We start from the raw sequence: 24,751 nt of genomic DNA on the forward strand, positions 1-24,751 counted from the left end.
AATGAGAGGAAGGCCAAAATATGGTTAAATGGATGTGGTAAAATGTGCTCTGGATGTGAGGTTGGTTAATTTAATGGATGCAACACTGTGTGCAAAGGATGGATGTGAATGGCAAAGGTAGTTACGAATGACTTATAACGCATAGAGGGTAAACCGTTGTATGCTGTCAGGCCTCGTTGCTGATGTAAGGTTGCATGGCACAGCAGCCCACCCCTTGCTGTGCTGTGGGATTAATGTTTGGTGTCAGGTTGGGAAGAGCGAAGGAGAATCAATGTTTGGTGAATGTGAGTGTGTTCCTGACTCTAGCCTTCTCCTATTATGGGATAAGACTTGGGTATATAGAAATAGATAGACTATGTGACAGCTAAACATCCATTTCAGTGCTAAATATGCACATATGGAGGGTTGTATGTGTTGTGAATAAAGCAAATTTCCGTTTTGTTGTCCCAGTATCACGTGGCATATTTGCCAACCATGACGTTTTCCATACATTGGCATACATTTTTGCTCTTACTTGGATAGAACGTTTTTACTACAGTATTTACCGCTAACCAAACAAAGGCTTTAATCAGGCTTGTGGAGTAACAATACGTGTAACAGCATGACGTAATTAGGATGCAAGAAAGGTCATTTTATTCATTACAATCACAGGAAAAAAGACGTAATAGAATTACAGGTGTATTTAGTAAAAATGAGTAAAATTTTCCAGGATAACAGTTTCATATAAAAATATATTTACATTTTGTCATGTCCTGCACGGTTGTCATGGCACCCAGCTGGCCCGGCCCCTTGACACCGGCTGAGACGCATTGAACTGATTGCTTGTGGAGAAGTTAAATGCTCTTTTTGGGACTGCCCGTTGCCAGACAATTCCTTTACCTTGTTGAAGACCTGTTCATGCCTGTTTGATCTGAGTAATACCTAGTTTGTAATTTTGATTGCCTTTAAACCTGTTTTGTTTTGTCTTTGGTCCGTTTGTGTGTTGGACAACTTTTATTTCGTAATTAAAGTCACAGATCGTCAACGCATATGAGTTCCGACTTCCTGCTTCCCAGTCCGTTTCATGACACATTTACATAATACGACAGACGAATTATGTCAATTGGAATTTCAATATTTGACATTGGAGAAAGAAAGAGTCACGAGGCTAACACATGATGTATCTTAATAAACTACTACGTGGATACGATATAAACACTTTTTGTACAAGCAACTACTCTACCTTGGTTTACTCTGCTTAATTTTCAAGGTTACATTGTTCATTTGTCCTAAATAAAATGCTGAATATTTATTCATATTTGGTTCATTTCGTCTTTTACTGGCACATTTTGTATTGGAGTCATCAAAAAATCATTGAAAGTAATCAAGTTGGGTGGGTGAATCCCTCTACCACTAGGGTCTTAGGGGCACCATTTCCTGCAGTTTGTCTTGGGCAGGTACAGCCTAGTGGCACCCATCTGTCAACAAATGTTTCCACCCGGTCTCAAACCGGGGACCTCTCGCGTGTTAGGCGAATGTGCTAACCACCACAGACTACAATATCATGGTACTTGGATTACGTTACTGACAGGTGACTAGCAACCAAATCGGAATACATTTTTAAAGCAACCTCCCCAACCCTGACTATAACCGGGCCATATGGAGGACCAGTCTTGACATTTATATAAAAAAATGCATGGATAAATAAATACAGTACCTACAAATTTATACCATATGATTAATGAAAACATACATAAACGACGTTATACCTACATACAGTTTATGACATGAATGGAACATAATAATTTATTCATGCATGTTGTTATCTATTTTGTCATCTATTTATGTATTTATTTGGTTGTGTATTTTGTTGAGTTTTTTGTTATTTATTTTGTCGAATGTGCTGTTGTGTATTTTGTCACAGCACAATCTTTTTTGAATGAGGAGGCGACCCAGTTACCTGAGTTTTTCACTTATTCCAGGGGTTGGCAACTCAAGATGTTGAAAAAGCCATATTGGACCAAAAACCAAAACCAAACGTTGGAGACATAAAAGAATTAAAAGCTTTAGATAAGCCTTATAAGAAAGGCTTCACATAATGTATATACTGAGGATCAACTGATATGGGTTTTTCAGGGTTGACGCCGATTATTAGTATTGAGAGGAGGCTGATTACCGGTACTTGGAGCCGATATTAATTTGCTGTAAAATCTTAAATATTAAATCAAGTCAAGTCATGTTTATTTGTATAGCTTTTAATCGCAAAGAGTCTCAAAGAGCTGAACAGACCACAGATTATTGCAAACTACAGACTATTATCACACCATCCCCTGATCTAAAACCTACATGAGGGCAAGGAAAAACTCAAAAACCTCAACATGAGGAAAATGAACAAACCTTGAGAAGGGACCGCACAAGAGGTTATCCCCCTTCCAGGATGACCAGGCTACAAGGGATGTTGCAATAACAGATAATACACATATATTGTCAACATAAAATATAGATTATTCATATGCTATAGAATAGAAGTGTGTTTTAAGCCTAGATTTAAACAGTTTCACTGAGGTTGCAGATAGAATATCAGGGGGAAGAGCATTCTACAGGACTGGGGCCCGAATGGAGAACGCTCTCGAATTAGCGTAATACATGCTTACTAAGGCATATTTGTGGTGAATTCAAATCAAACTTAGATACCTTTCTGAAACGTTTTAAAGTACAGTGGAACCTCGGTTCTCGACCATAATCCGTTCCAGAACCCTGTTCGAAAACCGATTTGGTCGATCACCGAAAATCGTTTTTGCCATTAAAAATAATGTAAAATCATTTTAATCCGTTCCAACACCCTGAATATTTAGCAAGAACGTAAACATGAAGCTAACCCAGGCTAATCGTACGTTCATGTTAGCGTAATCTTCCGTACGAAAGATCACGCTAACATGAACGTGTAAAAATAAAAAAAATCAGGTCGTTTACACGTCATTTAGCACCCGGGTCTCCACAAAAAGTGGTGAGCGGTTAAAGGATAAAGAAAATAATTATGAATAGGATTTCTTACCTTTGTGGTGCTCAGCAGAAGTCATGCTGTATGTATAGCAAGATCGGAAACTCGCACACCTTCTTCATATTTTGCTATTATTTCTTTCTTAAATGTAATAGTTGTACGCACTACTTTTCTTTTTTCACCTGTAGCAACTTTGCTGCTTGCACCGACCTTCTTCCGAGGCATAATTAGGGGTTAAAACACTCCGTTCACCGATATTAAAAACGAAAGCAAAAAGGAGTGCGCGCTCAGGTGACAACAGTTCTTCACGAAGGGTGGGGGCAATCTGCACCCGTACGCCGCTCAGCATCCCCCCTAGCGTACCGGCGTTCGAACTCCGATTTTTTGAACGAAAAGCGAAGCAAGAATTTCTCGAAAGTTTGGTCGAGAACCGATTTGTTCGAACTGAGAAGCGTTCGAAAACCGAGGTTCCACTGTAAATATATAATGATTCCAACACAACTGACATTAAATTAAACCAAAAAAGTGCAGGAAATAAATTTGGGCTTAGCAGCAACATCTTTCCAGGTCATGTCATCATTCAAAATAGCGATTACAAATACAGTATCTACTAATGCGCGAAAGAAAATGCGATTGAGGGCTAAATCGTGAAAAATGTGGGCCTAGTATTTCAGAGCACCTGACTCGGGTCGTTCCCCAACCAAACGTCTTTATCAGCCGGCTCTTGGAAGTGAACGAAGGGAGCAATCAACAGCTGGTTCCCTCTGACACGCCTTTTTTTCTTTTATGATTGATCAGTATGCATTTTTTGGGGGGGAATTCTGTTTGTTGCCTTTTAAATTTGTTGAGCATAAAAAAGTTTAAAATTGTTTTGTATATTATCTTTCTTTTTTTTTTTTTTTTAGATTTATAATCGGTTAATTGTATTTCTTGTGGTTTTCGATGTTAATGTTTCGATATAAAAATGTTAAGTTTATCATTTTTTTCCCCCTTAATTTCCCCTTTTCTAGGTCACCCTGTGCATAATGATATATTAAAATCGGAAATGTAGGTATTAGGGCAACACAAACAAACTGAAGAGCTGTTTGGGACCCGAAAAAGTCGGCTCTGATTAGTGAGCTGAGCTGAAAACACGGTTCTTTTTTAAAAAAAAAGCCGTGATTCCCATTTCTACAAGTAATCTCCGTTCAAAGACGTCATTGTGGTGTTTCATATTTGCATTTTTGCATTTGTTCTGCATTCATATAGCGCTTTTCAAGTCAATGAAGACCTCCCAAAGCGCTTTACAATGTGCTTCACACTTTCCCTTTTACACACACTAACTCACCAAAAGCAGTGTCTTGCCCAAGGACACTTCGACGTTTAAATCGGAAGAGCCGGGAATCGAACCTTGATCCCAAGACAAGCGCTTTCCTGAGCTACTGCCGCCCTTAAGTGAACATAGCGTACATCTCTGGCAATTAGGGATTTAGAAATCTGGTATTAAAATACAACCCTTGTACAGGATTATTTGCTCAGAAAACTTATTTTTAAACTAACAAAAATAGTTCCTTTCCCTGTAGTTACCTTTACTATAGAATAATACAGAAGTAGTGAGTAACTCTAAACTAAATACATTTTTAAAGTACCGTGGCCAACGCTGTTTATTTCTACATTTATTTCTCCATATGGCAGGATTGGTCTTCTCCATGATGAGATAATATTCGACTACAGTATTTACCTTGTAGTTTTAGGAGCACTGTTCCTTTAAGACGCACAAGGGGGCGTGAAGGGCACGTGGGCCGGTGGTGCGTTTGACGCCTCATGCTCCCAAACTCTTACGAACGCAGCATGTCTGACATTGCACGTCTTTGTAGGACACATTTTCAACTTTAATAATCGGTTCGAGTCGTGTCATTTTGTTTTATAATCCTCCTTCAATATTTCTACGTTCGGGGGTTATCCAATAAAAGTGGGTTTCGAGCCAGGGGAAAGTAAATTGGGGTGACTTTTTACATAATGTACACGATCACTAGAGGTCCAAGCAAACTGGTAACCCAGAGACGCACAGGTAAGCACGAATCACCTCGCTGTATTGAAAGGCATGTCTTATATCTTTTTGATTTGATTTTAGGGCCAACGCAACCTCTCGATAACAAAACAAACGACTTCAAGCATAAGCAGACGACTTGGAGTTTGCCCGAGTAAGTGTTGCGTTCATGAACATTCGCGACATTGTTTTTCGTGTTTATCAACGAGTCACTTGCAGATGGCGTTAGTTTGCTAAAGACGATACCTCGGTAGCTTCTTCAAACACAGGATCACTGTTGTGTTAAAAGCTCTAGAGATCATTATTAAATGTAAATATATTTTTATGTTATTTAATCAGTAGCATTGTTTTGTAGTATTTCAAATGTGCTCCTTCGAGCCTTTATTTTAATTTTAAAACCAAAATCGGGACTTTGTTTTCTCATGTCGGATGTCTGTGCTCCATAACCTTTGACTCTTTTACCCTATTGTGAGTGTGACCTTGCACAAAGGCAAAGGTGACACATGGTCCTCCCATTCAGCAGTTGTCCACCTCGTTTGTCAAACTTTTGTCCCCCACAAAACATGTTCTCCATCTATTTTTACTTTCAGTCTCTCCACACCAAAGATCGTTTTTAACCGCCCCAACGGCAAAAAGTACCAGCAGCCCACCTCGAGTCTGCCGGTAGATCCCCAACAGGAGGGGGAGTTGGTGGCGGCCCACGAGGACAACGTAAAGTTTGTGTACGAGGGTAAGAAAGGCACGCACGCACGCACGCACTTGTCTTTCCAGTTGGACCTTGTAACAGCTACTACGTGCACGCGTGTTTTGGATCTGAAATACTTCACCCCAGGACAAGGCGCTGCCTTTCTCAGCGGCTCTCCCTCTAACAGCACCCCAATCCCAAATCGATAAACAAACAAATAAGGCTCTTTTGTTAAATACGTTAATGCACACCCCCATGAAAAAAGTAGCATGAAGTTAAAGTCCCGCACCTCCCCCAATTGACTTTCCTGAAAGTCACAGGAGCGCCCAAGTTAAAAATCAACACGGGTTTTGGAGGACAAATAGCACGTTGCTTGACAAGTTCAGAAAGATTTGGAATATTGTATCAATAAAATTATACTTTTGTACTGTTGAATCAGTGCTTTGCATTCACTTTGAACCGTTTCGTCAGTTTGTGAATTTCCCTGGGGGATGAATAATCTATCTATCTATCTAGTAATACATTTGGATGTCTTTTGTTAGTAACATTTTGTTTGTAGGGTGGAAGAGGGTGACAAATTTATTGCACACTTGCAAAACTATGGACCCCTTTTCCAGCCTATGCATCTCCGGATAAGCACAGGATTGTTGACCAGCTGGAGTAAGTAGTATGAGTTTGAGTAGAACGAGAGAATACTTGTATGATGAGTTGCATCTTTAGAGTCGCAATATATGGAAACAACATGTCCAGCTGTTGTGTGTTAAGTAACGCATTGTTTTGCCAAATTTGTGAGGGAAACGGGCCTTCTCAAAAGCCTTTAAAATAACTGACTTGTTGTATGCCATGTCCATTTAATGTCTGGCAAGTTATTATTTACTACAATGCCAAATGCCTTGTTAGGGGTAAGTAGGATAAGTGTTTTCTACCAACAAAACACTGTTTTGTAAGTAGTTATTATTGTAGTTATACTATTATTTATCCCACCAACACTAACAATGAATTTAAGGCTGGTGCAAGCCTAGTAAAGTCAATTCTTCTAGAGTTTAACTTGTATGAGTTACTACTGTAAATATGAACTGGTCATCCGAGCCACCTTTTTTGTATAAAAAGGGATTTTAGTTGTTACCCGATATGGACCGGGGTTGTATGAGGTGAAAAAGTCACACAAGTGTTCCACAAAGTGGCTTGCACAATATATGTGTGGCACCTTTTTTTTTGTTGACTTAGGAACTTTATTTTAGTAATCTATCTTCTGCTTGCACCTAATTTGTGCTTATTTGAAATATTACTATCTACGATCCACTCTTTGTAAATCTGCAGGCATAAACTGAAATGTATTCAGCTGTCTGCCTCAACAATGCACAAGAAGCTAGGTTATGTCACACTTGTTTACAAACACTGAAAGGGGTCTGTAAAGACAGTTTTTACTCCTTTGGAGTTTGCACACTTTCAGACTTTATTCATTCGTGAGATTTGTGATGGTTTTGGGGTCATGTCTCATGGGTTGGGAAGGTATGGTTCGTAAGCCAGATATGGCCTTCATGAGAACATCTGGCGCGGAGATATAAGGCCACTGTAAACTTCTGTGACTTTACAACTTTGATGTATGAGAAGCCATTTCAACACAGTAAGACATTGATAGGGTCCAAAATATATTGGGCGAAGTTTCAACTTACATTCACGTTACACCAACCGACCCTGATTTGGCTGTACGGCTCTTAGGAATTCTTTGAGTTTGTTCCCAAAAAATTAACTGTTGAGATAAAGTATTATCAAAACCCACAGAACAGATTGTAAACCCCCGAAAATGCCATCCAAGCACCCAAAGCAATTTCATTAGGAGAGCAGTACGGGTGGGCGGATCTCTGCACACATAGCAAACCCCCCTGAATACATCGGTATCCTTCTAGTTTTCAGCATCTCATGAAATTTGTGAAAATAACTCTTCTTGCACATTGTTTTAAAACCATTATTTATGAAAAAACACAGTCATAATGAACCCCAAAAATCTGTTTCTCTGCCACAATTATTCAAGTGGTATTTGTCAATATGGGACATGGGCTCTTGTTATTATTATTTAAGAGATTTTGTCAAATCAAACGTCTAACAGTGAAATAAGTAATGAAAAATCAGCTTCTGTCTGGAGAGAGGGTTTGGTTGGTTTTGCCTTAAAATATGGTTTGGCTTTTAAAAATGTGAATATTTGTTTCCCCTGTCCGAATATATGGTTGAGAACCTTTGACACAAAACCCCGTTAAAGTAAAACATTTCTCTCTCTCACACACACACACATTATATATATTATGTAAACTCAATGAAATTTTCAGTTCTTAGAAGTTTAATTGTGGACCTTGTCATAAGCATTTATACATTATTGCTCCTAGTATGACTTCTGACACAATTACTTCTGCAGCCTGGCAGGAGGCAGTCCAACAACCCAAGCAGGGGAAGATCCAGGGCACAGGAGAGGACGGAAGCGCGCCAGCAGTCCACTACAAAGACAACACTCTAAGCCCTCACATGGATCGTGCGTATGACTTGTCTTTTTCGACTCACGGTTGATTGCATAAGACAGAGCCAAAGTGAATGGCAGCTAAATTGTGGGTGGGGTCACACTGAAACATAATTTATGATTGACAAGCTTTTCAATTAGTAAGATATTTACTTTTCTAAATTTACATCTAGGGAGAAAATGATGGGTGGAAAACTGGTTGTGATTCTTCTTTTTTCTGTCTTGTCAGAGTTCGTGCCCATAGATTTGGACGAGTGGTGGGCCCAGCGCTTTTTGGCCAACATCGACAAACTTTCATGACGTTCCTCGAGGGCAAAGTTTCTGGATTTTGAAGAGTCCGGGAACGGTGACCCGCAATTCAGGAAGTCTTTTGGCAGCAGTGAGAGATATGGACACAGAGTTGCACCAGGGCTGCCAGAGCTGAGGGCAGAAACGCTTGTGCGCCCTCCAGTTGGACTGCCGTCATTTTGATTGTGTGTTGTCAGACTTGAACATTTTGGATTTTGCTTGTGTAGTTACTTTTTAAGTAAAATGTGACAATGTTTTCAAGGATTTACCAACTTAATGTATTTCATCTACAATTTGGTATCCTCAATTCAATGGGAGGTTTTATTAAAAAATGCTTATGGAAAAGTTGGCATTTTAGAGTCCATAAAGTTAAATAACACTTCTACTAAAGTAGGGAAGTAGTTGTCTCAGTGCTTCTCCAGTGCTCTAGTAAGCAGGTCGTTGAGGCGGGAAATCATGGGCCGGGGATCATCGTTCAGGCCCGCCGTAATCATGGCGTTGTCGTAAATCTGAACGAAGGCAAAAGTGAAATTGGACAAGAGTTATTAGGTTCAAAGTTAAATCATTAAAATCAAAATTATATACAGTACCATAGTGGTTTATAGGACACTAATTATCGTTCAATTAAAGATTGGAATTGCACCTTTAGCCAAAGGTTACATGGAGCACGTTTAAAAAAATATTTCCCAATATTACAAAAACACATTTTAAAAAAATCCCTGGAATATATTCAGAATTTAATTTGAATTTAATTCTACAGTACTATGAAATTTGAGCTCCAAATCAAGACTTAGAGGATTGCATGAAATTTGCCGTGAATTTAAAATTACAAAAAAAAAAAAAAAAATTCAATGGCCTTTGAACCATTTTTCTAGAAAAATCTAGGCCAATATTACATTGTTTCCATTAAACTTCCGAGTCCACAATTAAAATTGAGGTGTCATGAACACTTGCATCAATTTTTTAGACGACATTCTGACCTAGGTGTACATCAATTTTTATGAGCATGATGTAAGGCGTCTGCTGAGACCTCTAAACCCCAGAGAGGCAGCTGGTCCGGATAGAGTACCAAGGAGAGTACTTGGGGACTATGCTGACCCCACTGGCTTGGGGCCTCGCGACAGTGGTCAGCCTCAATGATAAGGCTAACATTTATGCATGAGGTAAAGAAGTGCTATAAGAATTTGATATCACATCCAACACTCCCTACTCTGCACACTGGATTTTCAATTGCATACAGGACAAATCGCTCCACCGATGACGCCATGAAAACCACACTTCACACTGCGCAGAACCACCTGGAGTTCCGGAGGGGATATAGCAGGATCCCCTTCAGCTTAACATTCGACGCCAATCATCCCGGAGCTGAGGAAAATCTCACATAGGATTTTCCATCTACAATTGGATTTTGGACCTTCAAACTGCCCACAGTCTGTGAAACTCCTCCATCAAATCTCCACCTCATCTCTCCCACCTTAATGCTGAGCACAGGCTCCCCCCCCAAATTGTTTAGTTCGTCGACACATCCTTGGTCAGCCTCATTTCTGATGGCGATGAGGCGGCGACAATGTGGTGTTCGAAAAACAAACACTAAGGGAGTCATACTTGACTTCAGGAAGAAAAGCACAGACCTCTCCACTCGTCAATGGGGACTGTGTAAAGAAAGTCCACTCTTTCATACTCCTGGGGGTGTACGTATTCGATGATCTATCCTGGTCATACAACAGCAGAGCTGTGGTAGGGGAGGCCCAGCAGAAGCTCAATTTTCTGAAAATCCTCAGGAAAAACCTCTGATACAGAAGCTGTTGGTTTTCTTCTACAGAGCCACAGTGGATAGCAGACTATATGACATTACAGTGTGGTATAGGTGCAAGGCAGTAGACAGGAGAAATTTAAAGAGTCATGAACACAGTCCAGAAATGTATTGGCTGTTCTCTGCCCCGTCTGAAGGACATCCCCAGCTTGCGCTACCACAGAAGAGCTTACAACATTAAGGACCCCTCTCAACCCGGCCATTACCTCTTTGAGCTGCTCCCCTTTTGAATATGCTACAGGTTCCTTAAAACAAAGACTAAAGGCTGAGAGAGTTTCTTCAGCAGAGCCATCACCCGGAACAAGCACAAAAACTGGAAATAATGTCTTGGCTATGGACAGAAAATATATATTCATATTTTTGTCTTTTTTTGCATTATGTGATTGAACTGTTATCATTGCACTATTTTATGATGCACTTACAACTTAACCCGCTCTACATACAATATCTTGTAAATATTGGCTGATCCTAATATTCTTTTTTAATGTTTTTCTTTAGAGTATTTTATTACATGTTTATCCTTAAGTGCCACGGCTAATCTCGTTGTGAACAATGAACACTATGGTAAAATCAATCACAGTAATGACAATTCTATTCTTTAATTTTGAGTGGTAATATTGAACCGTTGGTCCCCTTTTTTTTGGTTAGTGAAATTTTGTTCGGAAATATGAGGGTAATGATGTAAGATTTTTGAGGGGGATAATAAAATGAAATTTCTTGTTTGTCTTTCAAATAACTGAAGCCAAATGACCATCTCCTATATCGCCGTAACAAACTTGTCCCTTTCATTACACCCACATCACCTCTGGAAAACTTTGTGTACTATGCACAGCTTGGCCAGAATGAGCATCTTGACAGGGTTCACTGTTGTGTGTCAAATGTTTTTATACTGTTCTGGGATCGTCACCTGTTCAAGCAGCAGGCTGGCCAGTTCATTGTTGGAGTCTTTAAGAGCGTGCAACTTCTTGATGAGTTCATGTCTGCAACAAAGAAAAAACATTGGTTAAGCAATGGCAGGTGTGTGTTAATGAGGTACTCACAAGCCTGACCCCAGCTACGTTTTTTTAATCATATTACATGAAAACTATTCAAAACGAGGGGTTCAATTAATACAATGTGAGACAATGATCTTATCTGCTCTTAATGTTAAGTGCTGACCACCAGATGGTGCCAAAATATTACTTCAAATGTAAGTCATGGCTTTTATCAGCCCCAAAACGATTCAAGTGTGAAGTCACTTACCCTGAATTGATCTCCAAAGTCGGCTGGAGTATCTGAGCCCTCTCCTCAGCGCTGCGAGCGAGCTGCTGTGTTCGCAGGAAGTGGCGAGCAGCGCCCATTTCCAGCACTGTGATCATGGCCGGATGCGTGTCCAAGCGAGGCGTGAGCTGATGGAAAATCCCAAAACACGTTAAAAATTGTCCACTTGGCTTAAACCTAGAAACAGAATAATACTTGTTACCTTGACATTGGTGATGCGGGGGCCCAGGGCATTTTTCATCCACGCAATCAGGTCGTCAGCTTGCTCTTGTGAAAGGCGTTCCAATGCTGTCCAAAAATGGACAAAGGTATTATGGTCAAGGCAAAAAATCTAATGAGTACAGGCAAAATAAAAAGATTGTGGTGCACCAGGTTTGCTGTCCTCAAACTTTTCCTCCTTGTAGTGGTCCACTACTATATCTGTCTCCACTGAGATCAGCTTCTTTTTGTCAAACTCCCTCAGATGGAGCAGAGTGAGCTCGTCAAACTGCTCGTAGCAGAACAACACCTGAGAAAGAAGCAGCAAATATAGAAATGGATATAAATACACAACATATGTGTAATACAGTAATCCCTCGCTGTGTTGTGGTTTCGATACTTCTGGGATTTTTATTGAGCATTGTGTTCTGCAGTAGACACCACACAGAAAATGCTATCAAAAGGCGCACGAGTCATTGTGTCCTCCCCCCAAAAAACGGTAAAATTATTTTAGCTGCTCGTTATCATTCATTTAGTTATTCATCAATTAAATCGGACTCTGAGGAATATTAGAAGAGCGCAAAGAAATGCCAATTACCACCAGGTTCTGCAGGGATTGTTACTGGGCCCGGAAAGAGACTGAGACGGCATCGGAAGATGAAGCAAAAACTTGGCATGTCTAGCCTACTGCTGCAGCTACAGGTCAAGCCACCCCTGCCGAGCCTGTATCTCACCAACGCTAGATCTTAACCCATGAAAAGGATGACCTGGAGCTACAATTCATGGGAAACATTTGTGACGGTTATATTTTTATCATAATGGAGACCTGGCTTAACCTATGTAGATAGCCGACCACTTTCAGCATTGTGTATTTACACTGAAAAGAGATGCCCTCTAATTTATTGTACTATTTTGTAATGTCCATCAAGACTATTCATTCATACAATAGCTATTGTGTTCTGTGTTTTTATTTGTAGAGCTATAGATGTTTTGTTACAGTCATACATATTATAAGTTGCTGATATCTAATAAACAGATACATGTTTCTACATTGAGGGTTTTGACTATTGTGGGACTTTTTGGGAATGCAACTCCGCCAAAACGAGGGATTACGGTATGTCAATTCATCATTGCAGAGCTTCTATTTGTTGTTCACAAGGTATGAACTGACTAAAAGATGTTCCTTTGAGTCTCACCTCCATGTCTTTCTGTTTCATCGCCTCAAAGTAGGGAGAGTGTTCGGCAAGATGACGATTTGGAGCACACAAGTAGTAGATGTTACGTGTTCCTGCCTTCATGCGGGATGCATACTCTGTCAGGTTGGTGTGCTGGCCTGCCGGCAGCGCTGACGATTCATAGCGGAGAAGCTTAGCAATTTCCTCCTACATAAACAACACGTTGTAGCGAATTAGTATGAGGGATTGCTCAATCCTTTGTGTGGCGAAATCCAAGTCACCTTAACGTCCTGCTCGTGGGTGGTGACGATGCCCTCTCGCATGAAGAGGCCGTAGTCCTCAAAGAACTTGCTGTACTTCTCCGGCTCCTTCTTGCTCTGGTCCAGCAGGAAACGGATCACCCTCTGCTGCAAGACATCACGGAGCTTCCTGGAAGGACGCGGGATCAAGCAAATTTAAGGTGTGTGCAACACAAACTATTACCAATTTTGCTGTAATTTGTCAAAGTTGCAAATATTTAATTTGAATCTTTATTGGTGTAAGGTGTTTTTTTATTATTCAATTCAATCAGTGTTGAATGGTCACATACAGCTGTAACATACATACACCCAATAAATGACCAGATCATCTAAAATGCATCCAAGCTGACATGTACAGGGAAATTAGGTATTTATCCCCCCCCATTTTTAACATTACTTTTTATCCAGATTTGTTCAAGCTTCTAAATTATGTGGGTGAGATGAGTGTAGATTTTATTTTCTGAATACCAATTGCATTTCCAATATTGGCTTCTGCAAGTAACTTGTCAAAACAATATTCCCTTTCAAGCTAAGAGCAACATTTTGTTTCTTATTCCGAAAAAAAAAGGCACCCCAGTTTGATATAAAGTCCTGTGTTATTACCAGGGTAATTATTGGAAGAAGGGTTGGATACACTTAGTAAATCACTTAAAAAAATAATAATAATTGTACTTCAAAATCACAATGACCAAGTGCTGGTGAGCTAAATTAAGAAAAGGTCGCTTCAGCTGTCCTCAGGGGGCAGCCGTTGGAGACCCCTGCTTTATATAAATGACCCTGAACGTAATTGCAATTTTGGCGACTTTAGGAATATTCATACAAACACTTGAATTTAGGATTCTTTAACACGTTCTCACCTGATGAGGGCACTCTCCTGCAGCAGCTCTCGACTCAGGTTGAGCGGAATGTCTTCGCTGTCCACAACACCTGAACAGAAACAAAGGTAAACTCGAGCAGGGAGTAACGACATCATTACAATGAAGGTCGCACAAGCTCAGAGCAAAGCGACTCACCTCGGAGAAAGCGTAGCCACTTGGGCAGGATGTCAGTGGCCTTGGTCTGGATGAGGACCTTTCTGCTGTAGAGCGCCACGCTAGAGCCCATTTCCCTGCTCACGTCAAACATGGAAGGCTTCTATTCATGCAAAGATGCCGTTAAAGACAACAATTTCTTCTGTTTGTCCCGGTGCCCCCCGTAAGGAACACCCTCACCGTTTCCGGGATGTAAAATATGCTGCGGATGTTGAGCGGGGCATCAGCGCGGTAGTGTAGTGTGTAGCGCGGCTTGTCGTATGCTTGCGCCACATAGCGGTAAAACTCCTCGTGCTGCCAGTCGCTGATCTCTTTAGGCTCCATCATCCATAGCGCCTGAATGTAAGAACCACGTAGTATTAATGTCAGGTCTACATCAGGTGGAAGTCAAATTCAACTGTGTTTAACACATTTTAAATACATTTAAATATTTTTTCTGCTTAAGAGTCCCTGGAACTGAGTACTGCGTTTGTATGTGATCCATTTATTCCATGCACCTGGGTAATTGTTGAACTTTTTTGGTTGCTTTTCTTCTTTATTGAGCCATTAAAAACCCCCGGGATGGTAGTCTGTTTAATGTGTTAATTAAGGAATATTATTGGGGTGATTAAAACAAAAAAGTGATCGTAGTCTAAAATATGAGTTTATTAACACATATGCAAACATCACCCCACTGCAGCGCTGAGAACCATAGTTCACGCGAAGGGGAGTCTGATTAAGCACAACAGCAGCGGCCGCAACAAAAAGCACCAGCGCCCTATCGGGCAGCGTGTCCTGTGTATGCGTTAAATACAGAAATAAAATAAAAAGGCTTTTAACAAGGTGCACCCTATGGTCGTGAAAAGGCGGTACTCTTTTATAGATAAACATTTCTACCTTAACTCTTCACCTGCAATGTCCACCTAAAGGTCGGTCTACTTCTATGATGATTTAGTGCAAACACAGCCCCTTTATTAACAGTTTTTTTTTTCTTGAAATAGCACATAAAAGCAACATCAAGTCATGGTTCTTTGTACTTGTGCGTTCAGAGATACATAAAGTATAAATGAATGAAATAATTTGACATTGACAATCTAACCATGCACGTCTCATGAATTAGAAAGGCTACTAGTCTAGTTATTTATCATAATGGTCACAATTTTAAAATCAAAACAGCATCATCTGATGAGTTGCATCAAGTATCTTTCATTTACCAGAAATGAGGAAAAGGCATTCTAGGTAACAACCCACCTGCAAAGTGTTGAGCCTACGACCATTAAGGAAAATAGAGAAGCTGACAAAGTTGCTGTACTTGGTCACAACGTCTAGAAGGAGAAACAAATGCACAATGTTAGATTGAAGCAAAAGTATGTTGGTTGGAATGGATGAACAGACCTTTCACCCTGTCCTCTGAAGCAAACTCCTTGCAGTCATCTTTGAGATGCAACACAATCTTCGTGCCCTGTTGGACGCCACTGGCTTCGGCAATCTCAAAACTACCAGAGCTAAAGTGCAATGTGATGCAAAAAAATATTCAATTAATGGCAAGAGATACTTTCTCAAAAATCTTGACATTAAAGAATATAATTGTCTTTATTGTCATTGTTGTGATACACTGTTGCAACAAGATTAGAAATGGCACTCCAGTGTAAAACGTGTAATAATATTTGTAAAAACACAAAAAAGAATGTTGTTACAAATGTTTTTTAAAATCTTTTCAGCTAAAATTTAAAATGATTCTTATAGCAATAAACCAAAAGAGGGAGTAGGTGTGGTCCAATACGCCCCATCATTTGAACTACTCACCCGTCAGAAGACCACTTGAAACCAGGCGAGCCAGGCTCAGCGGACTTTGAGTAGACATCCACACGGTCGGCCACCATGAAGGCGGAGTAGAAGCCGACCCCAAACTGCCCGATGATGGTGCCGCTGGCTTCTGCCTGGTTCTGTAGTGCGTCTAAGAAGGCCTGTGGGGATCAGGAAGTAATAGCATGAGTTTTGTGAAGAAAATATCAATTCTAATTTGACTCTGATCTGATTTTCCCTATCACTCAATCAAGTACACAATAAGGTCAAACCCCAGTCTCTAAATAAGAATCTCAACTGAGTAGTAAGTCACATAAGGAGCAACAACATGCAAATTACTTTCTCAAAAGAACAGACGAGGAAAAAAAAAACCTTTATTTATGCTGTGTAGCAAATCTGTCACTCCATTCAAAGTGTTTATAAAAACTAACAAAAAAAACAATCAAGAAGTAAAGACAACTAAATAAAACAAAGTAAAAATATAACTGTATTATAAGCACGTAAGTAAAAATAAATAAATTCATGTATTCAATTAATAACATGATTAAAAGAATAACTGAATAAGTAGATGAAATAAGCATCAATTCATTTACAAGAGAAAAACAATGTAAAGTTCATTGTTGAAAAAAGGGATGTTTTTAAACAGTTATTTTTCTTCATACATCATATTCTTTAATAGAAATACCCCAAAAACTGAGGTATGTATCAAACTACGGCCCCATGTGAATTACTGAACCCATTACATACAAGATAGGCGCAATTACCTTTGAGCCAGAGCGGGCGATGGTGCCGAGGTTTGCCACAAGATCTTCTTGATTCATCCCTACCCCTGTGTCCTGTGAAAATATTTTAACACCATTTTGTTTTGCAAGAATTAAACAGAAACATGTGACTTCAACATAATTGCCAAATCTGGTGTCATTACGGCAAGTTGAGACCCCCAAAAAGTTCTAGGCCTTCACACTCCTTGGTCTTAAATCTAAAAATATATTGCCGAAATAAATTTGTTTATTAAATTAGAAATGCATGTGAATGTACGGTAAACCCTGCTCAATTCTAACATGAAATAGTGGTTATTTATGTTTCTCAACACGTGAAATTGTATGTCCTTATTGTATTTGCAATGTTGCCCGAATCTACATAATGCACACCTGTATTGTAAAGGTACCCTTGGCAGTGTCAGTCTGCAAGTGGATCTCCATGGGAGCTGTCTGGCCGCCTGCGGTCATTAGTTTGTGGCGCAGTTTCTCTAGGGCATCACTGCCGTTGGAGATGAGCTCTCTGATAAACACCTAGAAGGGTGAAAACAAAGGCAAGATTTGGTTGTAGTGTTCACCAAGGAGTACCATGTTTATTTGTGTATAAAACGCACTCAGTACAACACCTCGCCCTTTTGTTAGAAATTGGTTTAAATTTTGTACCACTTTTTCATAACTCAAACTAAGTGACTAATGTTGAATAGATGCGGCCATCAGAGCCAGCCTTAGTTAAGCTCCTGATTAGGGCCCGGCGACCGCTAGGGTCGCGGGGCCCCACAACAGCAATACTACAAAATACAACAGCAATTCTACAAAATACAAAAGAAATACTGCAGAAATTGTAAAACCATAAAACTACTTTGATACTACAATAATACTACAGTTAAACACAAAAAGACTACTCCAGAAATACAACCAAAAAACAAAACTACAGTATACCACAAAAAAAATAAAGAACTTCAACAAAAATCCGACTGCAGAAATACCCAAAAAAATTGGAAAAAAAAAACAAACAAACCGAAACTATAATAATTCAAAATTAAATATGAAATGAAGTGCTTAAAACAGGGATATATATTATTTAGCTTTGATTGTGATCATTTTAAAACAAATTTGATTAAGAGTAATCTATTTTAAAAGAAATACAACATTTAAATGGCTGCATACATTATATTTTTATGGTTAAAATAATGAATTGGTGACGTAAACAATACAATACCAACATAAAATTTACGATGCATTTATTTATTGGTTTTCAATGTCTGATCCATCATTAGATACACCAGAGTTGTTTATTCCGTTGTGCTTTTTATGCGTATATTTCGGCTCAAATTTCTCACTTGTCAATTCTTTAACATTTGTCTCTGGTACCGTAAATTAAAAAAACTTAGATAATGAGATAGCATGCCTTCTCGTATGTCATCTATATAACTGGTCATCAAGTGATTAGGATTCGAGGCTTTCAACACCGCAACCAGTGTTTGATTTCTGATGAATCCAATGTTTTGCAATTTTGGTCTGCGATATTTTTCGACAGATTATCATTGTACAAATACAGTAATATACTACTGTATTGCGCACTCAAAGTTTGAGTTGCTTTTTGGTAAAAAAAAAAAGTGTGATACACTGACAAATAGGGTAGCTGTTTCAAAGTGTATATTTACTCATTTTATCGGCCCATATGTGGTATGTTGCACTAAATACCAGCAGTCATACAACGGGCACATGAAACTCGATCATGTCGTTTGGAACAGCACTTTTGAATGAAAGTTAATGTAGTTTGCACGAGTAGGCACAAAAAGTAGCGGGGGGCGCGAATTGTGCGGTTTACTAGAGAACCCAGCACGTGGATGTGTTGAATTTATTCAACTTTTTGTGCTTCGGCCGAGGTGAAAGCTAATTTGTGCGCGTCGTGACGTCATAGCTAGGCTTTAGCCACGGACATGTCAAGCATGGCTGATAAGACCTCACTGGCAGTTAGTTTCGGTTTCTGTGACCAATAATATCATTTTGTCTCATTTTTTGTGTGGCCTGTAAAATGGTTTCCTTTCATTTTGAAGCGTTTGATAGCTAAGGGAGAAAGGACAAAAGGTGACGCCATAAACACGGGCCAATTCAACACATTCCGACGGAGCTTTTATCGTCGCCGGCGACTTTAATCAGGCATGCTGAAGGACTGTACTTCCCAAATTCATTCAATACGTGGACTGAGCAACCAGGGGAAAAAACACTGGACCGTGTGTACAGTAAGATCAAACATCTAGTTGGATCTGGCCATCTCCGTCTGTCCCTCACCCCCTCATACGCCCCCCTCTGGGGGAAAACAAAGCCTGCAACAAGGACAGTACAAACATCTTCTTTGTTCCTTTATCTTCTTTGTTTTCTTTATCCTCGCTGTAAAACGTGACCTGAAGTGCCACGTCCAACTTCGTTGTCACAATATATTCAACCCATGTTGTAACAATGACAATAAAGGTATATTCTATTCTATTCTATATATATATATTACAGTTATATAATTTCTCATGTTATTTTCACACTACACTGCAAGAGGGCGCTCTAGGCCGATGTTGATAATTTCAACCATGCCGGTGTTGTCCCTGGAAAATGATCTTGGACAGTCCTGATGATCTTGTGACATGACCATACCACTGAAATTTCCGTACGTGCGTCGTTGACATTAGTTCTTTGTATGGTCCAATGTGCCCTCTTATGATGTAACATGGGCTAAGAGGGTAATGCCCATTAGTTTGCTCTAGCATGGCATTTCCAAGGCCTGGATTTTCTTTTCCAGCTTTTCTGTGAGAGTCCATGTGTAGAAGAAAATGGAATTAACCAGTGCGTCAATGTCACTGCTATGTTCTCGTCCCTCCAGAGGGATTTAGGTCTGGCAAATGTGGCTGTGGCTTGAGCTATCCTGGCCATGATTTCTGGTTCATACCCCTCTTCTGATATGAGAGCTCAAAGAATAAATTTGGTGACAGGTTCTAGCTAGGATTTTAACGCACAAAAATGCGTTTATTCGAGGAATCAACTCCTTGCCCTGAAGAATTCTCGTGCTGGCGTGATGAGGGGGCCGTATCGTGGATGGAGAGCCAGGGCTAGCAAAGCGGCTTGCGGCGTTATAAGTCTTCGGTACCGTCCGTAATCATGGTAAATGTGAACTCTTTACCAAATAAGACCGACGAACTGGCTGTGGTGGTGAAAAACATCTAGGGGCACAGGGAGTGCAGTTTGCTGTGTTTTACGGAAACGTGGCTCACGTCTAGCATCCCGGACGCTAACGTGGAGCCACCCGGAGCTACCCGGCTTCAGCGCTGTTAGACAGACACACGAAAGCCTGCTAGAAGCGGAGAGGAGGTGGACTCGCTAACACGAGGTGGTGTATCCCTGGCACAAATATTTCCATCTGCTGCAGGGACGTCGAACCTTTGGACTAGCGTGTGACGTCATCCACTCCGCTGTGATTAACTACAACAAAGCACCCCGAGGGCATCCTGTTAATCTGTTAATAAACAACAAAGGAGACTGCTGGAAGTGTGAATTTCCCTACGGGGATGAATAAAGTATCTATCTATCTATCTCTCTGTGATTGATGGTGATGTTTTTGGTTATACCTTAGGGGTTGTTGGTCATTATTTGTGTGTTTTTCTGCTCTATTACATACCCAAAAATGTTCCAAAGTTGTTTTAGTAACCGTTGCCTGTGACGTATGCTAGGACATTTCACACGGGGGACATAATTTTTATTTGAAAGCTTTTCAATGACATGTTTTTTTGTTGTGGATGTTTTTGGTGTTCCCCCCAAAATGCAGTTTATACGCCAGTGCAGATTATATGTTTTTTTTTGCTGGTGCGATTTATGATCCGGAGCAATTAATAATCCAAAAAGACGATACAACTGTGACGTCAGGTGCTGAGTAATACATTAAAAATAGGTCTTGAAACAAGTTCTAAATACAAATTTTAAGGTCCAAGAGGTTAACAGAAAATACAGCACTCAAAGTAAGTGTTTTGTTCTTTACCTCCTTCTCTGAGTACAAAGACCTTGCAACAATGTCCAGAAGCTTCTTTGTCTCGGCTTGGAACTCATGTTTGGAGAAGCTGCCTAGGTGGATGAGAGAATAGGACATTAAAAACATGCACTGAAAATGTGGCTTAACAATTGTAAATTTTCCATTTCCATCACCTTGCACGGATTCTGAGTCACTGATGATAGTGTGCAGAGGCTCCTCTTCTTGCTCCTTCTCAGCTTCCTGTGTGCTGTAGTGTGGCAGTCGATTTAGCCAAGGAAATGTCTGCCCAGAACGCCATAAATTGGACCGGCTGCTCGACCTCTGATGGGATTTAATCTGCATGTCTAGTGACCAGAAGTGGTGCGGATAAACATCGACAATGTACATTATTAAAAGGTATCTTATAGCCAATTTAGAAAGATTGTCCAGTGCCCACTCTCAATCATACACCGATATTACTTTACAGAAACCTGGACTAGTGCAGTGTTTTTCAACCAGTGTGAAGAGAAGACCTTGCCGTAGGAATCTGCCCAATTTGGTCTTTTCTAAAACGCATGCTATTGTTCAGTATATTTACTTTCTTCTATTGAGCAACCGAGTAACTGTAACATCCATCCAGATCAACAGGTAGCAGAAGATTTCTGGTTTTTACTTTTTATACTATACACTAAATTATCTAGTCATGAGGTAGTACGTTTATAAAGTAACCTATTTTGTTCGTTGAATTTGTTATATATTGCGCAAAAAAAAAAAAATCTAATTGAATATAAATCTTGAACATAATTTTACAGGTTTTAATTGTTTTCTTATTTTACTAAAAAAACAGAAAACGTTGGACCCTAGTACAACATTTTTGTTACACTTGCAGATAATTTTTGTTCATTTTAAGTAATACTTTGTTAATATTTTTGAAAAAACTATATGAAAAATTGCAAAACTTAGTTGTGAGACTTTACAGTTTTTCCCCTGACGCCAGCATGTCGGATCGGTGGGTGGGGTATCCTGCAATCCTGTTTTTTCATGTGTGGAGGGAGTTGCAGGTGTCCAAGAGGGGACACCAATGACCTTTTACACCTATCAAAACAAACTTAATAAATAGTAAGACTTAATAAAAACGAAAATCCTAAGTACTCACTCCTGTCACCTGAATGTATCATTGCTTTCAAAGGGCACAAACAATACTGTAGGTGGGAGGAAAACTTGCATTTCCAGGAAATTGTGTGCAGGACATTTGTAGGACGTCTTAATGGGTAGGAGGGAATTTCAGAACACTGGTCCCTACTCTAACAGGGTTCTTTCAGGATTTTTCCATTCAATTTCAAGACGTTCAATTCAAGAAGAAAGGGAAGCCACTCTCGATTTGTGGGTAGCCGGCTCTCAATTCCAAGAGCCGGCTCATAGAGCCTTTTTGTTCGCGAATGACACGAAACGTTTGCCACCGCATTCACCGAGCGCCATTTCTTTCAGCGCCTTAGTAAATGCTGCATTCGTAATCGCTATTTAACTTCATGATAGTGGCTTGGCTATGTTGAGTGGTGAAATGATCCAAAGATATGTAAAGTAACAGCATTGGCGTTTTGCAGCCAAAGTTTAACCGTCAGTAATGATAGCGGCATTGTAAAGGCAGAAAAAAATAGATTACCGCGTTATGGAAAAAGATAGCAGCGTTATTCATAAACACTGTCCCTGGTACCCAGCAATACTTTAAATCACTTAACTATAACAGATTAAATTTACACTTTCCCACCCCAAAGTTACTCAGTTAGACAGGGGGTTAGAGACTGGCTGTAAGTAACGCTCCGTCGTAATCAAAGGAGAATGTGTAGAGTTTGTCCAGACCTACAAATACCTGGGTGTGCAGCTGGACAATACACTAGATAGATAGATAGATAGATAGATAGATAGATAGATAGATAGATAGATAGATAGATAGATAGATAGATAGATAGATAGATACTTTGTTCATCCCCGAAGGGAAATTCACATTTCCAGCAGCATCCCTGAGCTGAGAACAATCTAGAACAATCGAAAATAACACGGGAGCTGCTGGAGTGGCTGCCATTCGTGACAGCGCCGGAAGAAAAGATTCAATTTGAATCATGTACAAACAAACAAACTAGACTGGAATGCCAAGATAGAAGCTCTTTGCAGGAAAGGACAAAGCCGACTGTACTTCCTTAGAAGGCTGGCGTCCTTCAACATCTGCAAAAAGCTCCTGCAAATGTCAGACTGTTGTGGCAAGCGCCCTCTTCTATGCCTCGTCTTAATAAACTGGTGAGGAAGGCGGGCTCTGTTGTGGGCACAGAGCTGGACAGCCTGACAACTTTAGCTGAGAAACGGGCACTGAACAAGCTGCGGTCAATCATGGACAATTAATTACATCCACTAGACAGCATCATCTCCAGACAGAAGAGCAGCTTCAGCGACAGACTGCTGTCAGTCTTGTTCCATGGACAGACGGAGGAGATAATTTCTCCATCATGCCATGAGGCTCTTCAACTCCACCCGGGGGAGTAAAAGCCCACATTAAACCCCAACCCGACATTTGCATATTACCCTATTTTTTATTACAGTGTGTATTTTTCGTAACACTATTTAAATGCTCTTGATTGACACGTTATATTGGGTATTTTTGTATTCTATATCTTTTATTTTATTTTTAAGATCTAATGCTGTATTAAAAACACGCTGGAATCTGGATTGTCTGCCCGACAGATTGCATTTATCGGGCAGAGGTCGATAAAAGTCGGAGAAAAAAGTATTTTGCAACACGACCTCCACACCTTTGACTTTTTGCTTGTTATACAATTAGCTCTATCGCGCAGATACGACAGGGAAAACGTGAGAGTTCATTTTAAGACCTTAACAGTGCCTTAATTGGCGCTTTTTACTAGTTTTTAAGACTTTGATGGAACCCTGTCATATCAGTGTGACACCCCTGGTTAATGGTAAGCTACTCTTTACCCCTCTCTCCACTGAATGTCATACACTTAGGATGCCCTATTACCACTGGAAAAGACACATTCAAGAAACTAACAACAGCACGTTGACGTGTTTGTAACCTGACAGAAGTGTAAGGTTAGTATTAATAAATTATTTAAAAAAAAAACACCAACATTTATTCTTAGCCTGGGCTAAGCTAGCAAGACACTTACCGTGTGTCCGGGAGCGCGTTATACAACCACTGAGTCCTCGTACACATGTCAGAACCGTCCGAGGGGTTCTGACGGAATAAGACGTGACACCGATGCGGGCTAAAGTGAGAAAACCCGACATAATGAAAATGAAGACACTGCAGTTGTCAACACACCACAGAGGATTTCACACACGCTGGACGACTACAACGGAAAGACCCACTCAGGACCTAATGAAGAAAGTAGTCCATCACATTGCCTGATCTCCCCTAAAATGTATAAAACAAAAGACACTTCATGTTAATAAAAACTACAATTTTATGTGTCATGACTGTTATGAATATTTGTTCTATGCACAATTAGGAATCATAAAAATCGCAACTTACCCTCAAGGTCAAAATTTTTGGTTTGAACAAATTTATTGACACTAAAAACAGAAAACAATCATGACAATCTCAACAGCAATTAAGCACATTCACAATATTATATTCCAATATTACGTTTTTAACAGCAAACACAAAGTGAGGTTTGAACAAACCTTCTCGAAAATCAAACATATTCACAATTTCATTATATAACATCTTTGTTAGTGTCAATAGATCCGTCCAGGCCAAAGTCGATTGTCCTCGGTCTGAACAAATCCACTGACACCAACAGCAGCAAAACACAGCCATCAAGCATATTCACAATTTTTTTATATTTGACAATATGACGTGACGATATGACGTTTTAACATTTTTTCCTGACATTTTCAACATCAATTAAACAATTTCAGAGTTATTTTCTTTT

At 39.9% G+C, this 24,751-nt stretch overlaps 2 protein-coding genes across 2 annotated transcripts; one reads left to right on the forward strand and one right to left on the reverse strand.

Moving 5' to 3' along the window:
• The first annotated feature begins 4,751 nt into the window (after positions 1 to 4,751).
• LOC148374904 (MAPK regulated corepressor interacting protein 2-like) lies at positions 4,752 to 8,755 on the forward strand. Its single transcript, XM_088342332.1, has 5 exons — positions 4,752 to 5,030; positions 5,094 to 5,163; positions 5,600 to 5,739; positions 8,108 to 8,221; positions 8,436 to 8,755. The coding sequence occupies exons 1-5, from the start codon at positions 4,979 to 4,981 to the stop codon at positions 8,504 to 8,506; spliced, it is 447 nt and encodes a 148-aa protein (XP_088198458.1). The 5' UTR covers positions 4,752 to 4,978; the 3' UTR covers positions 8,507 to 8,755.
• Positions 8,010 to 24,507, reverse strand: trap1 (TNF receptor-associated protein 1). The gene is made up of 19 exons (XM_088342319.1): positions 24,349 to 24,507; positions 23,984 to 24,231; positions 21,002 to 21,172; positions 20,838 to 20,920; positions 17,207 to 17,347; positions 16,820 to 16,891; positions 16,056 to 16,216; positions 15,645 to 15,754; positions 15,501 to 15,574; positions 14,451 to 14,606; positions 14,253 to 14,373; positions 14,097 to 14,166; positions 13,222 to 13,369; positions 12,962 to 13,147; positions 11,937 to 12,075; positions 11,770 to 11,855; positions 11,550 to 11,695; positions 11,215 to 11,287; positions 8,010 to 9,003 (listed from the first exon to the last, which is right to left on the reverse strand). The coding sequence occupies exons 2-19, from the start codon at positions 24,102 to 24,104 to the stop codon at positions 8,902 to 8,904; spliced, it is 2,160 nt and encodes a 719-aa protein (XP_088198445.1). The 5' UTR covers positions 24,105 to 24,231; positions 24,349 to 24,507; the 3' UTR covers positions 8,010 to 8,901.
• Positions 24,508 to 24,751: the final 244 nt, after the last annotated feature.

This window comes from Urocampus carinirostris, chromosome 1 (assembly GCF_059441175.1).
Source record: "Urocampus carinirostris isolate Australia breed hairy pipefish chromosome 1, RoL_Ucar_1.0, whole genome shotgun sequence".
NCBI classification, from domain to species: domain Eukaryota; kingdom Metazoa; phylum Chordata; class Actinopteri; order Syngnathiformes; family Syngnathidae; genus Urocampus; species Urocampus carinirostris.